Source organism: Musa acuminata, chromosome BXJ3-5, assembly GCF_036884655.1.
Source record: "Musa acuminata AAA Group cultivar baxijiao chromosome BXJ3-5, Cavendish_Baxijiao_AAA, whole genome shotgun sequence".
NCBI lineage: Eukaryota > Viridiplantae > Streptophyta > Magnoliopsida > Zingiberales > Musaceae > Musa > Musa acuminata.
The window spans coordinates 3,845,343-3,863,898 of NC_088353.1; the positions used below are offsets into that span (position 1 = coordinate 3,845,343).

The window sequence follows — 18,556 nt, forward strand, 5'->3', positions numbered from 1 at the left end:
ACTCACAAGTTACAGATTCTTCTTCAACATCCAGATAGCAGTAGTCGTTTGATGATTTAGCTAAGGAAAGCCACACAAGCAGCGGATGACAGGATGCTGTAAGCAGTGGATGCCACTCAACACTGTGCTGACTTCTGCAAGCTTCTGCAAGCATCCCAACTAGGATGCACTACCAAAGACTAGTGATCTCTTAAAAGAAAAAAACAATTATGTTGATTAAATGTATAAGCCAGAATCTAACTGGTGCTAAAATAGATAAGCCTCAGTCAATTCAAACACAGTTGAATCAGATAGCACCTGCAGAAGTTAGACTCTCACTTTTGTTTGCATGATCAAGCTACAGAATTGGCAGATTCAGAAAGCATGCAATTTATAACTTCCTTTAATAAATGTACTGTTGCGGCGGAAACACAAAAAATATAAGTATGTACACAAAATATAACCTGCTGTGTCGTCTAATTAGCAATACTCAAAACCTTAACCGGAGACAAATCTACCATCTCTTGCCTTTACCCTTGCCTTTTTTCCTAGACTTCTTGTTTTCTTTATGTTTGCTTGCCTTGGTTTGACTGCTTGAAGAAGCCTCAGGTATTGCAACAGCTTCCCTCATGTTTGGATCACAACCTTGAGTGTTATCAATATCATTATCATCATCGCTTGGAGATGCTTCCTTGGTTACAGCTTCCTTCTGTGGGATTAATTTGTCCATTAGAGGTTCCAAGCTTGCTCTCAGGCCCTTCCACTTTGAATAGAGATCTGCTTTTGTTGGGCAGCCTTCTTGTGTTCCTTCAGACCTGGCAAAACCAAATAACGTTTAGAATGTCATACCGAAAAGTGTAATCAGAAATCAGAATCCTACTAAACTATTGCAACTCTTTTGTAGTGACTCGTTTAATTTTACCTTGCGATATGGCTTGCCACTCTAATTTGTTCGACGATACATTAGTTATTCTTTAAGTCTAATTTGCATCTACAATTCCATTATAACTCGCAAACCAATTTATATCCTAAAGTTGATTGTTTCATTTTTTTCACTTTTTTTGAAAAATGGCTTGGTGCACCAGATGTCATTAGTAACATAATCACTCCATTAAAGATGTCAGAAACTTTCAAACAACTATTGAAATAAATATGTATGCAAAGATATAAAATGTTTGATCTTAAAATGACAAGTGATACTTTAAATAGCACGAGGGGTTCCAAGAAGCCAGTAATGTTAACTTTGCAAAATCCATTGTATCACTGAAAAGAATTACTGATACATGTGATTTACAACTGGAAAGGGCGGAGGATACCTTAAGAAATGAAACCGGAAGTTGTATGAAGTTTGCTTAAATTACCATAAAACTGAGTGCTGCTGATAGTGCCTAGCTGAGTAAACTAACATTCGAACAATGTAATGAGCCTACCAAAGAATGACATTAAGAATTATTCTGAAATAAAGAAATATTCTAGTTTTAACAGTAAGTAAATTGAAAACGAAGCAAATTAGGAGAAAAACAACACAAGAGAACATCATGTTGTACAAATTTCTAATTCCTAGTGTAGTTCTTAATTGTGGTGATGCCTCTAGAACAATTGATAGCCATCTGTTTAATACATCACCTCATTGTAGCAAGCAATTGGAGTTCAACATGCAAATTCCTCATTTCTGCCATCAAGTGCCCTTCAGAATCCTTCAATTGGTCTTTCTGTTTTATCCAATTCATTGTGGTGCCAAATATATTAATAGTATCCTCGACCTTTGATTTAACATCAAAAGTAAACACCATTAGTTCATAAGATAAACTCAATATGTATGAGGCAGTAAAAACAATAGATAATATTAGCAACTCCCTTACATCATCATATTTCCCAGATAGAAATTCTTCAAGCTTCTGCCTGAAATGCTTGCATTGTTCTGCGAGTTCCTTACCAAATTCTCGGTCTCCAAGTCCTGGACCTTGATCTTTCTCATGTGAAACATTTGAAGGTATAGAGTCAACTTCCTGGTTTCTATTATTGGAAGGATCAATTACAATAGAGCCTTTTTCTATTGGTTTTCTTTCTGATTGTTTGCTCTGAAATATCATTTTCTTTTCTGGAAACAATAGGGCAAAAACTTTTTCTGTGCACCGTAAGTGCTCGGAGTTAATAGTCAAAGCATTCAAACTTGAGAGCATCACAGGACTTTCTGCAGAACAGACTATGACTAAAGAATTTCCCACCATTCGTAATGCCTCAGCAAATACTCCTATAAACTGAAAACTACCACCAGCTCCATAATTTTTTGCTTGGTGAAGAAGCTGCACTGAGAACGCCTTAGGCAAATCTTCATATATTTTATTCTCCGAAAGAAACCTCCCAATTGCATAAGTACTCCTTCCAGCATTCAAGTGAGTCAGATAAAGTATAATAACCAGTTTTAGTGCAAGTAGAGGATATGATTCCCTACGCATGGAAGACTTGTTCATCCAGGCAAATAACTGATGTTTATCTCCTAGAAGGATTTTGATGGTTTCTATTATGTATCCGAGTGACAATTGGACAGTGTTCTGCGAGAGATCAGGGACTGAAGACAAGCAAGCCGTCATATAGCCCTTACAACCATGGCATTTGATCATTTCAAGGAGAGAAGATTTTGTAGTAAAAAAATGTCCACCAAGACCCCGGCATGATGATGCAAAAAACGTTAGGCACTCAATAAGGTAGATAAAGCAGTGAGGCGACAGGTAATCAATCTCATTTTTCCAATATACGTTAAACGAACTTTGCAATGCGCTCTCAAAAGTGGATATTACAGGAAACCTTGCAAATCCGAAATTCAAAAAAGTTCTATATTGTTCAATAAAATCTCTCCAAGGTTGCATATCAGTCAAGCAGTTCATGATCATTTTGAACAATTCATCAGATAATTGTCCTGTGAGAAAGAGCAACATCACCAGCCTACCAATTTGCCCATGTGTCAGTTTACCATTCCTACGTTCTAGGATTCCAGTAAGGGAGACATCAATTATCTCCATAGCAGTCTTGTTTTCATGAAGAAATATCACATTTTCCATTGTGTCATTTCTCCAGTCTAATGGGAAAATTATGTCAAAGTACCAAGTTTGGGACAAATTGTAGTATCCATGTACCTTATTCATACTACTCTTATTCATACTACTTGCTGATGTTAATTCTGACTCAATAAGGAACTTGGCAACTTCATATATCCAAATGGCCATCCTCCCTCTGCAGAATGAATATAGATTCTTTTGCACATAAAAGTTATGCAGGGCTTGCAAACAATCAAGTAATTTCATACCAACTGAAAATAACTCAGTACTCCAATAACTTTTAGCACATGATATGCACTCGCTGGCACTCAACCAAACCAGGTTTTTTTTCTTTACTAGAGAAAATTTTACAGTATTTTTTACCCAATAGGCTTCTGGATTTTGGATAAAATACATGTTTTTTTCATCCAATGTTCTGACACCAAAATATTCAAGATAGAACTCTTCATACCTTGAGCCATCTTTGGTTAATTTAGGGTCATCAAGGTGGGACAGCAGATCCAGTATCACTGCTTTCCAAAGGTTCCAAGCATACATCATTGTATCAACAGAGAGGCACTTTTGAGATATAATATCATTCACATGCTTGTCAGAATCAAAGACTGAAACTTGTCCATGGAGAAATTTAAAGGGTTTCGATTCAATATGGACGTCAAGTATTGCTCGACTGCTAAATACTTCCTGTCTAAGGTTGCGGTGCTTTTGAGCCTCAACCAAGTGTCTTGACATGTCAGACAAGCTTTTCTCTCTATCTGATAATATATCTGCTTCCAGGAAAACATATTCCTGAAATGAACCTGACTTCCACTGTGCTAGTTCTTTTGCTTTCATCAAATGGTTCTCCTTTTCTGCATATCTCTTCAGTGGCCACCCCTTGCTTCCAGATGACCAAAGTGAGCTCATAAGAACATGTAAAAGAAGCAACGTAGTTGCCTCCTCAAAACAGTTAGCTTTATCAAGGATCTCTGCCTCTAATAACATATTTCCTTTGTTTCTTGCAATGCTTGCAGCCTCTATATAGTTTCCTAATTCTAGCTCCACAGTTAGCAAATCATCAATACGATTATTGGACTTCAAGAAATGATGAACTACATCCAGGAAACGCAGACGTACATCATTTGACTGGAAAGCTTTAACAAACATCATCATGCATTGAATATCTCCAAGCTCTAGATAGTGTTGGGTACAATTCTCCAGATAAGATGATATCATCTCATTCAGTTCATGCTTCTGTCTTCCATCAGTACAAGAAGCTTCATTCCATTGTTCAATAATTTTCAATCCTGTCTCAAAAATCCTCCCCTTGGAACAAACTAATAGGCATTCTGATAAGAATTTTCCTTTAGCATATGCATGAGCAGCATCAGTCCAACACTCTGCCATTGCAAAACAGTCCCCCGCATCTTTAAGCCTTGATATGCCACATTTCTCCATATAAATCATACCTGCATAAATGACGATCAAATAAAGAAAGGATAACACAAGTATATGATATTCATGAGGAAAGTTGAAGTTTTAGGAAATGTTGGAGTCTGGCATAAACATGTCAGGAAAAAAAAAGGACTTTGTTTAATGTTAAGCAGTAGTTAACATGCTAAAATAGATTTCAATTTTTATATTTCTATGAAACTAACATCTTATGTTAACACAACAACAACGTTAAATGCTACAATCCAATCAAATAGCATGCCTATTGAAAGAACTCAAATAAGAAATGCAGAAGATAAAGACGATAGTCTCCGTATATGTAACCTGCTTCTTTGAAGTCATTCAATTTAATGTAACAGGTAGCAGCACTTTCTAGTTTGTCAATGGATTCATAGATCTCAGCAGCTCTTTTTAGGGCAATCTCACCCATATCCGTATTTGTAGAGATAACATGGTCAGCATGCGCAACAAGACCTGCTGCCTTAGCCCACTTTTCGTTGTATTCATCCCCAGCTTTCTCAAAGCACACAGCAGCCAGATCAAAGTTCCCCTCATTAAATAGCTGAAAAAGAGAAAAAAAAATTATGGTTTGATGATTAATCCTTGAGAATTTACAGTATATTTATATTTCAGGTAAAGCCTTAAGTAAATAGAAAGTAAATATGCAAATGGCTGTTTCACACCAATAAGCATATGAAACACAAACCTCAATACCACGTAATCTCCAATCCTCTGCACTACTTGCTACCTTCATGGCCTGTGCAAGGGAAGAATCCAAGTGTCTTTCTTGGACAAGGCATAGCCTCTTCCAATAATCAAACATCGGTTTAGAATACTCATCGGTATTCTCACAAATCCAGAGTCTCTGCTTTGTGCGAGTTATGGCAACATAGAGCTGCTTCAATTCCGAACAAAGAAGATTGTGTCTTTCCAGTTCAAATGAAGGAAATGTCCTTGAAACAGAAGGTTCAAGAATATCACGGTGCTTCATATACTCGTATGTTACTCTCCACTTCTTTTTCAGTGGTGAAGTTCCAAAGAAATTATAAAGCAAAACATCCTGCACAGTATATCAAATTAGTTATGATGATCCAAAAAACATTGTGGTTGTCATTATTTTTGTTAAATCAATATATACACACACTTGAAGTTAAACAACATCCAGTAGATAGTTACCTCAAATTCAAGGCCCTTACATTCTAATATAGTCAGAACAAGAGCTTGTTTCCCAATTTGATCAAATATTTGCTCCTTGGTGACAGTATCACGGACGAGAATGACTTGTTCAGCTCCAAATCCACTCAGGCATCTCTGACCGCTACCACTGTTTCCAAAAATAGTAAGAATAGCATTCTCATCATTACTAGATTCAAGCAATACAGGTGCTTCTCCACATATTAAACTAAACTCTGGAATCAATTTATCAACACTCAGTGGGAAGAAGTAGTAAAGGAGGTCCATAATGCTCTGGGCCAATCCCAAAATACCAGCATGAGTTCGAAAGTTTTGATTTAACTGAAACAAATCTGTCACATGTATTTCTCTTTCCTTCTTTTTCTGCTGATATCCACTATTGACCTCTGAAAGGAACTCCGTATAGAAAAGGGAACGGATATCCTCAAACCGGAAATCAATTCCTCTGGCAATAGTCTGTGCTGTGTCTCCTGCAAAAGTGTAGCCTTCCTCGAAGTTCTTACAGACATACCTAAGAAGTCCAATCTGTCTTAAAGTGAGATCCTGAACCTCATCAATATAAACAAAATCAATCATATCCCCTGCAAAGCCATTGCGAGCAAGCTGTTGATGCAGGTCATTGACAAAATCAGACAAATCAAATTCCCCATATAGAAGTTTTTTATTCTCATAATCAATAAAAATGTCATATATTGTCTCTCTAGTTTCTCTGCTTAAAGTTGAGACTCGCTTCTCTGACAAAAGAAGGTAATCTTCCCTTTTAAGTTTACCAGCATGAACTGTTCCTGAATCCATTCCACCCTTGATGTGGGAAATTATCTGTGTGAAAACAGTGGATGGATTGACTGTTTTAGTAAGCTGTTTATTAAAATGGGGCCAATAGGACCCAACAAATTTATCATAGTTGACTTCTTTACTCTGGATAAGAGATTGCAAGGCAAATGACTTTGCACATCCTCTTTGGTTTGGTATAACTCCCCACTTATTGTAGTACTTGTCAAAGAAAGAATTGAAAGTGCCATCAAGCATCATCAGAAACTTCCGAAATGTAATGACCAAAGGGTAATGCTCTTGCTTTAGACTAGTAAAACTGTCAGGTATATCTAATAAATCAGATAATTCACTTTTATCATTCATCTCCAGAGAAATTGCTGGACCACAAAAGTCATAACCAGAAGCAATGCTGGAAACATTGCAACAAACCATGGTTAATAGACTCAAAAGCACTAGAGATATAGACGAGCCATGCCTTAAAACCACTGTTAATCTTAGATAACTCATTTTCTGTATTGAAAAAGACCAATTGGTAATGTGCAAGTTTTAAAGGGAAAATATACCACCAATCATGGTGAAGATCTGGTGGCTCAAGATGTATAAGAAATGAGGTAAAATAATAAACCAATCGAAGCTACAACTTTTAAAGGGCAAAAATACCAGCAATCTAGGCTACAATTCGATTTGCAGATTAAGTTCAAAATTCAATGGTATTTATAGTAAGCCTTGAAATTAGAATGGCAGTAAAAGTGTCCTTAAACATCATAACCTACAAGCTCTGAGTAAATAATAGTAAAAGAATACGACTCCTAATAGCTAAAGACAAATAAAAACTTCCACTTAACTATGAACTGATGATGAGGATAACATTCATTAAAATTTTAAATCAAATGGAAAAAAAATGATCAGTTCTAGATGTAAAGATTCCACAGGCAGCAGACCTTTGCAGTTGGCATATGTGGCTCCTGATTGCAGAACATAGTTTGGAGCTAACAGTAAGAAAAACCTGCTTTAAGAAATGTCCTTTATTTGGACTAGAATGCTTCTTTAGTACAACACTTCTGTCAGCAGCATCAGATAAACCAAAAATTTCAGAAGCACCTTCGGAAGCAATAGAATACAGTTGTTCCTTCTGAATTAGTTTCATGGTCAGTATTGTTGTTTTCCCTGTCCCTGACCGACCTAAAATAAAAGTGCTTAGTGGAAAAAGGATTATCTCCTTTTCTTGATCATTTAGTTCGAATGGAATAAATACATCAGTCCCATCATTAGCTATTAACAAATGCCTTACTACTCTAGATGATAAGGAATAGAATTTCATTAATAGAAGGCTCTCATTGACTTTTGAATCCTCCATATGACTCGATGAATCCAATTGTACAGCATCTTCCTCTGTAGTTGATCTGGCTTTTTTTAATGTCTTGTAACGAATCATATCGCAGACAACATTCCAACTCATCGGCACTTCAAGATTCCTATTAAGTACCAGCAAAATTATATTAAACAGAGAGGAGAAAAAAATGGCTGCAGAAACAAGAATATACAATAAACCTCACAAATAACAAAGAACAAAATACTGCTAACGATAGAAAAATAATAATATAACTTATTTAAATATGTTGTTTCAAACTGAACCATAGAATGACAGTGCCTAGCAATATCAAAGGTCAGCTATAATTAAACTGAACACTGGAGTATCATATCAAGATTTGCTTTAGACTTAGGTAATATATTTAATGATCAAGCCAAGGAAAAGCATGAGGAAAATTAGGTTAAGCACGTCTCAACTGCCAAGATTGCAATTCTTAGAAGTACAAACATAGTTTAAGATGTATAGTTAAAACTTAAAAGGGCATAATACTAATAATTTGTACAAACATAAATGTTCTTGAACCATATTTTTTATAATGTCCAACTTTTGACATGATTAAAAGTGTAACTCAAAAGAATCAGCTAATGTGAACATTGACCTAGTCAGGGTATGCTTGGTTTAGCTAGGAATTATTTTGCAGCCAACTGATGTTGGTTATGCATTGTTATCATGTTTTAAAGCTGTTTATAATCAAATAGGCAAAAGAGTAAATGTCAATTATGAGTGCAGTTCAGTCGCAGGAAAAAGAAAGATATCAGAAATTATAGAACAATGATGAAGAATGCGAAATTCATTGCAGCTAAGAAAAGTGAATATACCCTTCAACACAAGCAGCTTTGCAGTGTTTCAAATAAACCTCTGTGTACGTTGAAAATATATGATCAAGACGTGATACAAGTCTTGCAATCTGTTCAAATGGACAGAGATCCCACACCTTTATTACCTGGACATATCTTTCATCCTTAATGATGTCAACAGTCCAGATGAGATAAAGATCCTTAACCCTTGAAATTCTTACAAGATCAAATGAATCAGATATGCCTTGTATTTTAGATTTTGACCGCAAACCTTTGGAAAGCCTTAGCAGCAAATGAATTACTTCCTGCTTAGCATGAAGCTGTCTCAATCTTAAAAAGAACTTTTTGAAGTCATCACTAAACAGCACCTGTATATTGTACAAGAAAGATAATCTGATTAGCATTTTGCATGCTTATAAAAATAGTCAACAGAACATCAAAATCAAACATTTGAACATAACAAACTATAAAAGCCAGTCACATAACAAAATGTGGGATGTAAAAACATGCACCAAGTCAGGCAGTGGGCACCAGAGGGGGGGCTGACCACACTAAAAGTCATCTTCTCTGAAGAAATGTATCTATAAATTACACTAATCATGAAAAGAAATTAGTCTCCTTACTATAAAACTATATGACCAGTGAATTGGGCAGTATATAGGATATTACTGTAAGTTTGCATCCATAAAAATCATGTTCTGCTCAATAAAGTTGTACAGTATTGCCTACTAATTTTAAACTATTCTATAAAACAGCATATGTACTAATTTTAAAATTGCAAAACATTGAGACAAATGTCAATATGGACTACAACAGATAATGTTGGTGCTTCACCTATAGAAGTTGTATCTAAACTTAATGAAATGCCCTAATGAGACGATACACATGAAGATGCATGAACATACTACTGTATTAAAGTTTTTGAGCTTCTTGGTTATGCTATTTTGGAAAATATTCAGTTGATGTTTAATTGTATATTTCTTGGTTAGTACTTGGTTTTCTATTCAATGTCCTTCGATGGAATATTTTGGACAATGTTCCTGTTTATTTGTGGTTCGATGTCAATTGTATTGTTTATTTCTTTTCTATTTTTCATTTTCTGTGCTACTACATTCCTTCTTAAGTCTTCACAAACAGAAACAAGGTGGAAACATCTCTACTTATTTACTGGCAACAAAAATGAAAATGATAAAGTGCATAAGTAATAAAGTTAACAATTTTACTGGTAAATTTCACAAGAAAGCAAAAAAAGACAGCTAAATACTCTTCAATAATTCTTGTAATTGAAGGGTATACCTTCCATCTTGAACCGCTGAGAAGAACTGAATCTGATCTTAGCAAATCATCAAGCTGATCAAGTTCATGCTTTACATGCAAAATTGATTTAGCCAAACAGACATCATCATTAGCATCGAAATAACATTTTCGTGCCTTTGCATCAAGAACTAAGCATTTCCATATGGTGTCACTTCTTTCTAATGTTTTTGCATTTCCCACAATCCAGAGGCAGTGCCTACAATAAGCATAAACCACTTGATCTTAACAACATAAAGGCTTCTGGAAATATAAATAAGCATTTACAAGCATAATTGTGACTGTCATTTAACATTCTTGTGTGGCTATGTGAAGAGTACCTAGCCCTTGTCAAAGCAACATTAGTCCTTTGATGATCTTCAAGAAAACCAATATTAGCTTTATCACTAGACCTCACCGTCGAAAGTATAATAACATCATCCTCTTCACCTTGAAATCCATCAATAGACTTCACTCTTATCCTAAAGCCATCATATGCCCCATATTTGTTTCCAAGTTTTTCCTTGATTGCATTTACTTGAGAACTATATGGTGAAATGACTCCAATGCTAAGTATTTCACCAGAAGCTTCCCAATCTGTAAAAACAAGAGAACACATCCATGACAGGTGGAAAAAACTACATGATCAGTTCATCAGGAAACTGTTCCTTGATATAGTTATATAATATTTGCTAGCATAACAACCATAGCCCTGGCAAAGAATTAGGTATAATTGACTGAAGGAGAATTGTCAATTCACACATCCTATGTGGACGATCCACTAAAGAGAGAAGGAATGGTTTAACAAAGTTAGTATCAATAGGAAAGACTTCAAACTATTTCTTCCTAAAACAGCATAATTTTGTCAGCCTTCTTCTCATTCTGCATGCTTAATAAAAAATCTTCTGACATCGCATATGCTCAGATCAAGTTTAATATGTTCTTCGGTTTAATACTACGAATAGCTACAATTCATTGACTCTTTTAAGCATTAACTTCTTAAGTTTATCATTTTGATTCAGACCATATAGAATAGCATAATAGCCAAAAAATTATAACTAAACAAAATTAAAGCCACACACAAAAAGCAACCAGTAGCTGATATTTTCTGAATTACATTTCCATTAAATTGCAAAAATGGAATAGAATAGAAAGTCAAGTAATGGGGGTCTGAGAAATCTTGAATGTTCTCCAGATTATGCAGGCTAGTCCAGCTAAAAAGTCACACCCCAGAATAAAATTTCATCTTCTCACACAATTCAGTTTGTCTCCCTATATTTCTTTTTTGTTTTTGTGTCATGCCTTGACATAGTTACATAACATGGTCAACTTGAATCTACTCTTCTGAACAAGTAAAATATCACTCGCATATGTTCTTGGTTTAAAGAAAATCAAGGCCAATGGTCTGAAATCTGAATGTTGGCATAAAAGTCCACCAAGCTCCTCAAAGTCTAGATATAAAAAAAATTAAAGGTACTGGTTATTTTCTAAGAACGAGTTCATCCAATTTTATCATGCCTTTTTGTTGCCAATTCAGGACAATCGACCTCCCCTGGGGGAAAGGATGTTCTGGGATGCAGACTTATGCTGCCAATATATGAGTAAGTTTGTGTTGAGTACTAAAGTACTACATAAAAAAAGTTATTTAGCAAACAGTAGTCAAGGTTGGTGCATTAGGCTGCATTGTGTAAAAGAAAATGATAGAACTAAGCAGACAGATTGTTTAGGTCCCTGAAATTACGCATGAAAAAAAGGGATTCTTCATGACAAATAGAGCAAGAATAGATTATGGCATGAAAAAAAAAAAGAAAAATGCAAAAGCATCATTTGTGCTATTAAAAATTTTAAAAGATAAACTTTAAAACATGAAGAAAACATACGTATAAATAGTCTTTGGACCAAATGCAGTACAACAACAACTTCAACCAAGTTTCTCTTGCTATTCCCATGTTCATCCACCTCTTCTATCCCATCGGCAACATTTAGAAAAGCGTAAGCACCAAATTTTAGGTCCTTATAATTTTTGTTGTAATTGATGCCCTCAACATTTGGGCCATCAAGAATTTGTTTCTTGTAAAATCTGAAATTTGGGAATAAGCTGATTGAAGGGTGCATGCGGTATTGCATGTTGAGAAGGTGCTTCCTTTGGCCCACAGAACTTAACCTTTCAAAGAGGCTAACACCAAAACCTGCATCCTTGCTAACCTGGGGAACAGAATTAAGAAAACAAAGAAAAAATTGTTATCAGTAACAAGAACATGAAATATGTGAAACATAAAAAAAGATACTTTGTCAGTGAACCTCAAGTAGGTAATACCACCTTCAAAACTGACAAAATTAGTGCACCAGATGAGCCAGCACAAATGGGTTGGGTCAAGTTTTGATGTGGCATGGGACTAGGTTGGGTATAATTACTAACAACTGGTAGGGAATGGTGCAAGGTTCGTATTTTTCTTTTCAGGTGCAAGAGCAGTGTTACATACCCCCGTTTTGGGCCTATCACGTCCTATGAAAATCCAAACAGAAATTTCATACGAATAGTTTCCCTTTGGTTTCTAGTAAATTTAACTTAAAAAATGTCAATAATAGCACATGTATACCCAGAAGCTAATTACATGGAGGCAGTGCAGGAAAACCTAATATAGTCAGCTCTTTTATGGACTGAAGATGATATTATAATTATTGACCGAAGAGATGGATGGGGTGAGAACTGGATGGGATTTTTGAATAGAAAGATGAGATGAGTAGAATAAAGAAAAACTACTATGCCTGGTTGTCATCCCTAAGTTGAGGTCCTGAAGTGTATACATTAGACTCCAACTGCTGTAAAACAGTTTCTGAAATAAACCACATTGTATGCTTATGACAAACTTACAATGCTATGAGTATTTAATATTGCTACTGATGTCCATAGGTGTAGTTACAGATAAACCTGGCTTTTCACGGTTGATGGCAACTGACACTCATCTCCCACCAAAATGGCATTGTTCAGCCTATTAAGCCGTAGTGGAATCACTGATTCACATTCCTTAAGTTGAGCAGCTTCATCAATAACTACAATATGAAGAGGATTCATCTCCACATGATGCAACATAGAAGAACTAGAAGCAGTGCAAAATATAAGTGAGGCACTTTGAAGACAATAAGTGCGGATTTGGCTACTGTCCACAGTATTAGGTAGCGAAAGAGAGCTCTGAAGAACTCTCAATAGACAAAGAGATTCAACTCTAGCTTCAGACAATCGTTTACTGGTAGAAAATCCATGTTCTAGAGAGGCAGGGTCGTGAATACTTTTTGTCAGTAAACATTTTGAGTTATCTGGTAGAAGGACCTCTTTCAATTCATCATCACTAAGTTCTTTGTCACATAACAAGTTATGCATCGTTTCAAGCAAATTCAGGAGAGAGGATATTTCAGTTATGTTGCCTGATGAAATGCAATTTGTATGGATCCACAAATTCCTTATACAATTTTCAAGAGGTGTGACCACTGCATTGAATTGCTTCTTAAAGAAATTTGTAAAGGTTAAGGCTTCCTCCTTGTGGCTATTTTCAAGAAACATATGGTACATACAACTGCAGTCCTCAAGCAAACTGACCACTGAAGATATCCTATATTTCCATCCTGTTGATGGTGCAAAGCAATCAACAAGTTGCTCAACACGATAATCCAAAAACACATCTTGGAGCTCATCATCTATTTCCATACGCTCACTGTTTCCAAATAGAAGTACATCCCCAAGGGAAGATGGCAGCCCATGTAGTTTATCCTTTTCATCAGTGTATTTGATCAACTGAAGTAGACGAGAACAGACCCCAACTACTGCAACATTTGTTGGAGCACAGGTAAGGGTTCTGCATTTCATATGCAAGAATGCCCACAGCATAGCACTAACTGTCTTTGTCTTCCCTGTTCCTGGAGGGCCCCATACAAGTTCCACACAGTGTGAATCTCTGCATCCTGTTGCATGAATTGCAGCCCGTACAGCTTCTATTTGTGACAGATTCAGATCAAATGAACATAATTTATCCAATAATTTAGTAAACCAATAGTCATTCACTCCAGATACACTAGTGTTACATGTGGCGGTCACCTGCAAGGAAATAGGAAGAAATATATCTATCGCCATCTAGTAAGGACAAATGTAACAGTTACTAAATGCTTTAAGTGCAGATAAAATGCATAAAAGTACATAAGAAAATAAATGACAAAAGAAACTTGAAAACATGGTCATCTTTACCATTGGCCTGGGTGACAGAACTTCATTGATGATCCTGATGTTGTTATTCATTCCTGATGTGAAACAAAGTGCTTTCCATATCCGAATATTTGTCAATAAGTTAGTCAGAAATAATGCAAATTTGAAGTTACCCATATCATATTCCACATCAGTGAACTTATATAATTTCACAACAAAACCCTTCTGAACATCATCATCCATTGAAACCTCGGTAACCAACGCTAAGCAACAAGCAACATTGTATCTATTGAAATCCCTGACATCCTCTGGCTTCATACTTGATAGAATGAAAAGATCACCATTCCGTGCCTTATAATTTTGACTTCCACAATCTATGTGATTGTTGAGAAATTCAACGTCAATATAATACTCCTGAGTAGTTTTGGATTTTCTCTGTCCGTTTTCTATGGCGAGTATCTTTGCTCGAGGAGCTTTTGAAATATCAACCAAAGAAGAGTGTATTTCTGCACGTGTCTCTTCCATCGAAGGAGCAGCAAAAGATCCAAAATAATGTTCAATTGATAGAAACATAGATGGTATCTTCACCACCTACAGCAGAAGATAAACAAGAAAAGTTACTGAAGCTTATGAGACACATTTGTTTCTTAATTGGACAAAGGCAATGACTTCTAACTACTAAAAAGAGTCAAGTTTACTATCTTAATTGGACAAAATAGACCAGATAAAATTTTAATTATAACAAAAAATAACATCACGACTGCTGGAGAAAAAACATAAATTCCAATTATAAATATGTCAAAATTAGTCCATCAAGGAAAACTTCCAGATCCTGATAGGCATGAACAATAAAAATTCCATTCATGTTATTTTCGACTTGAGATTTTACACACAAAATCTTGATTTTTATGATCATCTTGTCCTGCAACAGTTTTACTGAGATGTCAAGCTACCTGCAAAGTTTATGTGGAACCTAAGACCAATTCTAGTGGCAGCACAAGGAAACTTGAAACTTATAATTGAAGAGCTCAAGCAGAAAAAAGAATCTAACAAAAAACACATTGAATCAAGATAATCATGTTTACTCCCCAAGATAACAGTTGCAAACAATCTAATAACACAACAAGTTTTCCAAATCCATGGTTAGTGAGAAAGGAAACGTAGAAGCATACATGAAGCTCAAGAATCACAAGAGGAGAAAAGAAAGCTGGGTCATTGTGCTTCAGTTAAAACGGCTATAATTCTACTCTTGCTGATCGTTCTTGAAGCGAAAAGAGTCCACCTTTCATTTTACCAAGTCACATCGAAAGGCTCTCCATGAAGTGTGGCCTCGCACGAAGAAAGGAAAAAAAGGAATAGCCATATAAAATCTAACGCTGCAAAATTAACATTGTAGCAGATGAATTTTGATTCCATGTTATGCATGTAGTTTTGCATCTGTCGCCTATTGAACATGCAAACGGAACCAGAGCGGCACAATAAACCCATCAAAGACGACGATAAACAGGCTCGTATGCTACAGTCCGGCAGCGGAACGGGCGACGACAAAAACCTGGTTCTGGAGGAGGTTCTCATCGAGAATCTGACCCAGCGACCAAGAAAGAACGATGTCGCCGAGGTCTCCTCGAGGTGGCCTAGGTCGTCCTTCGCCCCCGCCCTCCCCTCGCTCCTCCATACCTCTCACTCCCTTGCCTCTGCGCGCGCTCCGAAACTTCAACCGCAGAGATCTCCGACGTCCAAATGCAAAATAACGTGCCACGGCAACGAAAGAAGTGTTCTGAAAGCTAAATGGGATCGTTTCTTCGGGCTCAAGGAAAGCCTTTCGCAGCGGGCCGAAAGAGTTGAGTTAACCAGTGATTTGAAGGATCGTACGTCGGGATTACGAAGCATTTATAGCTTTTGATTTCCGATGTAGACTCTGAGAGAGAGAGAGAGAGAGAGAGAGAGAGACCATAGCAAAGTCAAGTCAAGAGAGAGAGAACAGCAAAGGCACGATGGAAAGCAAAAAGAAAGGAAGAGTGGGGAGATGACGCGACCATCGCTTTATGCTTTTCTGATGATTCCTTTCTCCTCTCCGAAGCCGGCCATGAACAGTCTAACGAGTTCACCAACATACAAAGACCACCATGGACTGCTGCATCGATGGCTTCCTTCTTCATGCAGCAAGCGACCTCCACGTCAATCTAAATACAAAACAAAACATGAAACGACGTAATTCCAACACATTAATTTTTCCCCCTGTTTTTTCTTCTAATTCCACTCGATTTTGTCATACAGAATAGCATCAAAACCTCTCTCGATTGAGAGTTAATTTCATATTAAGAACAACATAGCTAACTAAAATAAACAAAATATTTGATGTTAAAGCTTGAGGTGCTAATGCGATGCATAAACAAAAAGAACGGAACAACAAGATATTTGCAAGTATTATTCTATCACACGATGTATCGGCATTATGCCATGGGATTTCAGATAAAATAATTGCACATGAGATAGAGGAATGGAAGTGCCAAACCGGACCTCACCCCTGAATCAAATCTAGTTAAGGATGAGATCCATGTACACCTGGCACTTGTTTCAAGAGTTCGTTACTCTCCCTGTCTTCCCTCCCCAGCCTTCTTTAACTGCCGCCTTCCTCTTCGTCTCCCCTCTCCTCTTTCTTGGCTCCATCAATCTCAGGTTTCTCCATCCTTCGACATGGCTTCGGAAAACCAAGAGGCCATCGTTCTCCGTCAGATGTCCCCCGGGCTTAAGGCTGCATTTTTATGCAGGTTCGTCTTCAGGGTTCAGCAGACGTTCTATCGAGCTCCCTGCACAGCCACCCAGGAGAGCTGGGGAAATGCAAGGTTTGTGTTTGTCTTGGTTTTTCGTTCTTCTGGTGGGTCTCTGATCATCTTGTGGTGATTATAGAGGAAAGCCATGTTGAGCGCTCGGGCATCAAGGACGCGGCTCGGTGCCAACGCAGAGATGTTGCCAGAATCATCGGAAGACTTGAACCGTTTGTGCGATGCCCTGATGATGAAGGATGCCGTGTCCAATGAAAAGGTACAGGGGATTCTTTGCACGATCTGAAGATCTTGTTAGATGTAAGCCGTAGGGTGGTATGAAAACATGGTGGAAGAGTGCTTGATGAGGAAGCAGCATCGGTGTTCTTTCCGATCTAAGTAATCAAGTGGATTATCTTTTACTCTTGTTTGCATAAGTGAAGTTCCTGAAGCAATCATTTGTTATTGGATAAGGAAATGGAAGTAGGAATTGTTTGATTTTGAGATAGCTTGTTCGATTGTATTCTCTGGTTATCATTTAGCAACAGAAACCATATTTCCTCTCGGAAGATCCCATCATATGCCTTGAATGCATCTGAGCCATCTTGTTTGTGCAATTCTGTTTATTTTTCTGGCGTATCACCGCTGACTAGCTTTAATAATTGTCTATGAAGGTTTCATCCATGAAAGAGGATAAGGCCACTTTGAAGATCTACCATCAAAGATGTGCACATAAGGTAATGATGACAGAACAACTCGTGTTTCAGTTCTTTGAGAATAATCCTACCAATCATAAATGCATTTTCTTTGAAGTAAAGATTAGGCAATTCATGGATGAAAGAAATGAGCCTGCTAAGCTAACAAGTGGCCAAAGACACCAGCAATCTTAAGGGACAGCAGCAGCCTTCCAGCCATTATGCAGATGTGAGTAAATCTTCTATATGATTTTGGTTATCATACATGAAAGTGATTTTGAGTTCTAATATGAAATGTTAGTTACATAACATTTTCTAGCACATATTGTTACTAATTATAAAGAATTATTATGTTGTATGTGTGTTGTTTCAGGATAACCTCTGCCAACATTTGATTGGTCTATTTATTTTCTGTCACAGACAGAAGTTGACATGTATGACTTGTTATACACACCAAATAGAGATGTTTTGCTCGTTTATCAGGAAGGGTAATTTATGTTGCCCAGTACTCTGTTGCTGCATCCTACTTTCTTTGCCTGTGGAATTTACCTTCTTGTCATTTAGAGTGCTGACTCCTAAATCTATCTTTCTATCATGCAGGGAGAGGGAACTCTGGGAATGGGAAACTGAAACTAGCTGGTGGAACTCAAACAGAAAATGATGATTACTTTTAGGACTGGTTTTTTATTGAATAATTTTGATGCATCATCACTTAATGGTTGCTTTTCTTTAGTCACACCATCTGAATACTGATTACATTGCAATTGTCTGTGGCTCTGTGATGGAACTTAGATCAAACTGAACATATGAATTCTCTTGGTAATGGTATTCGTATGTTTCTTTGGTCAGAGTGAAGTCTTGTATTGGCATCATATGCACCAGAATGTCTCTTTGGTCGCGTGGTTTGATTTCCACTGAATGGTTTGAGACAACGGTAGACAACTTACTCTACCATTCGCTCTTACAGCAAACTCGAACTTTTGATATCTTATGATGTCTCCT

The 18,556-nt window shown here is 36.9% G+C and overlaps 1 protein-coding gene across 1 annotated transcript; it reads right to left on the reverse strand.

Moving 5' to 3' along the window:
• Window positions 1-382: 382 nt before the first annotated feature.
• Window positions 383-15,930, reverse strand: LOC135637969 (uncharacterized). The gene is made up of 14 exons (XM_065150875.1): window positions 15,647-15,930; window positions 14,137-14,685; window positions 12,829-13,989; window positions 11,777-12,101; window positions 10,238-10,493; window positions 9,900-10,116; window positions 8,625-8,971; window positions 7,376-7,909; window positions 5,643-6,843; window positions 5,173-5,526; window positions 4,791-5,028; window positions 1,842-4,483; window positions 1,606-1,742; window positions 383-794 (listed from the first exon to the last, which is right to left on the reverse strand). The coding sequence occupies exons 1-14, from the start codon at window positions 15,767-15,769 to the stop codon at window positions 494-496; spliced, it is 8,385 nt and encodes a 2,794-aa protein (XP_065006947.1). The 5' UTR covers window positions 15,770-15,930; the 3' UTR covers window positions 383-493.
• Between the last annotated feature and the right edge of the window lie 2,626 nt (window positions 15,931-18,556).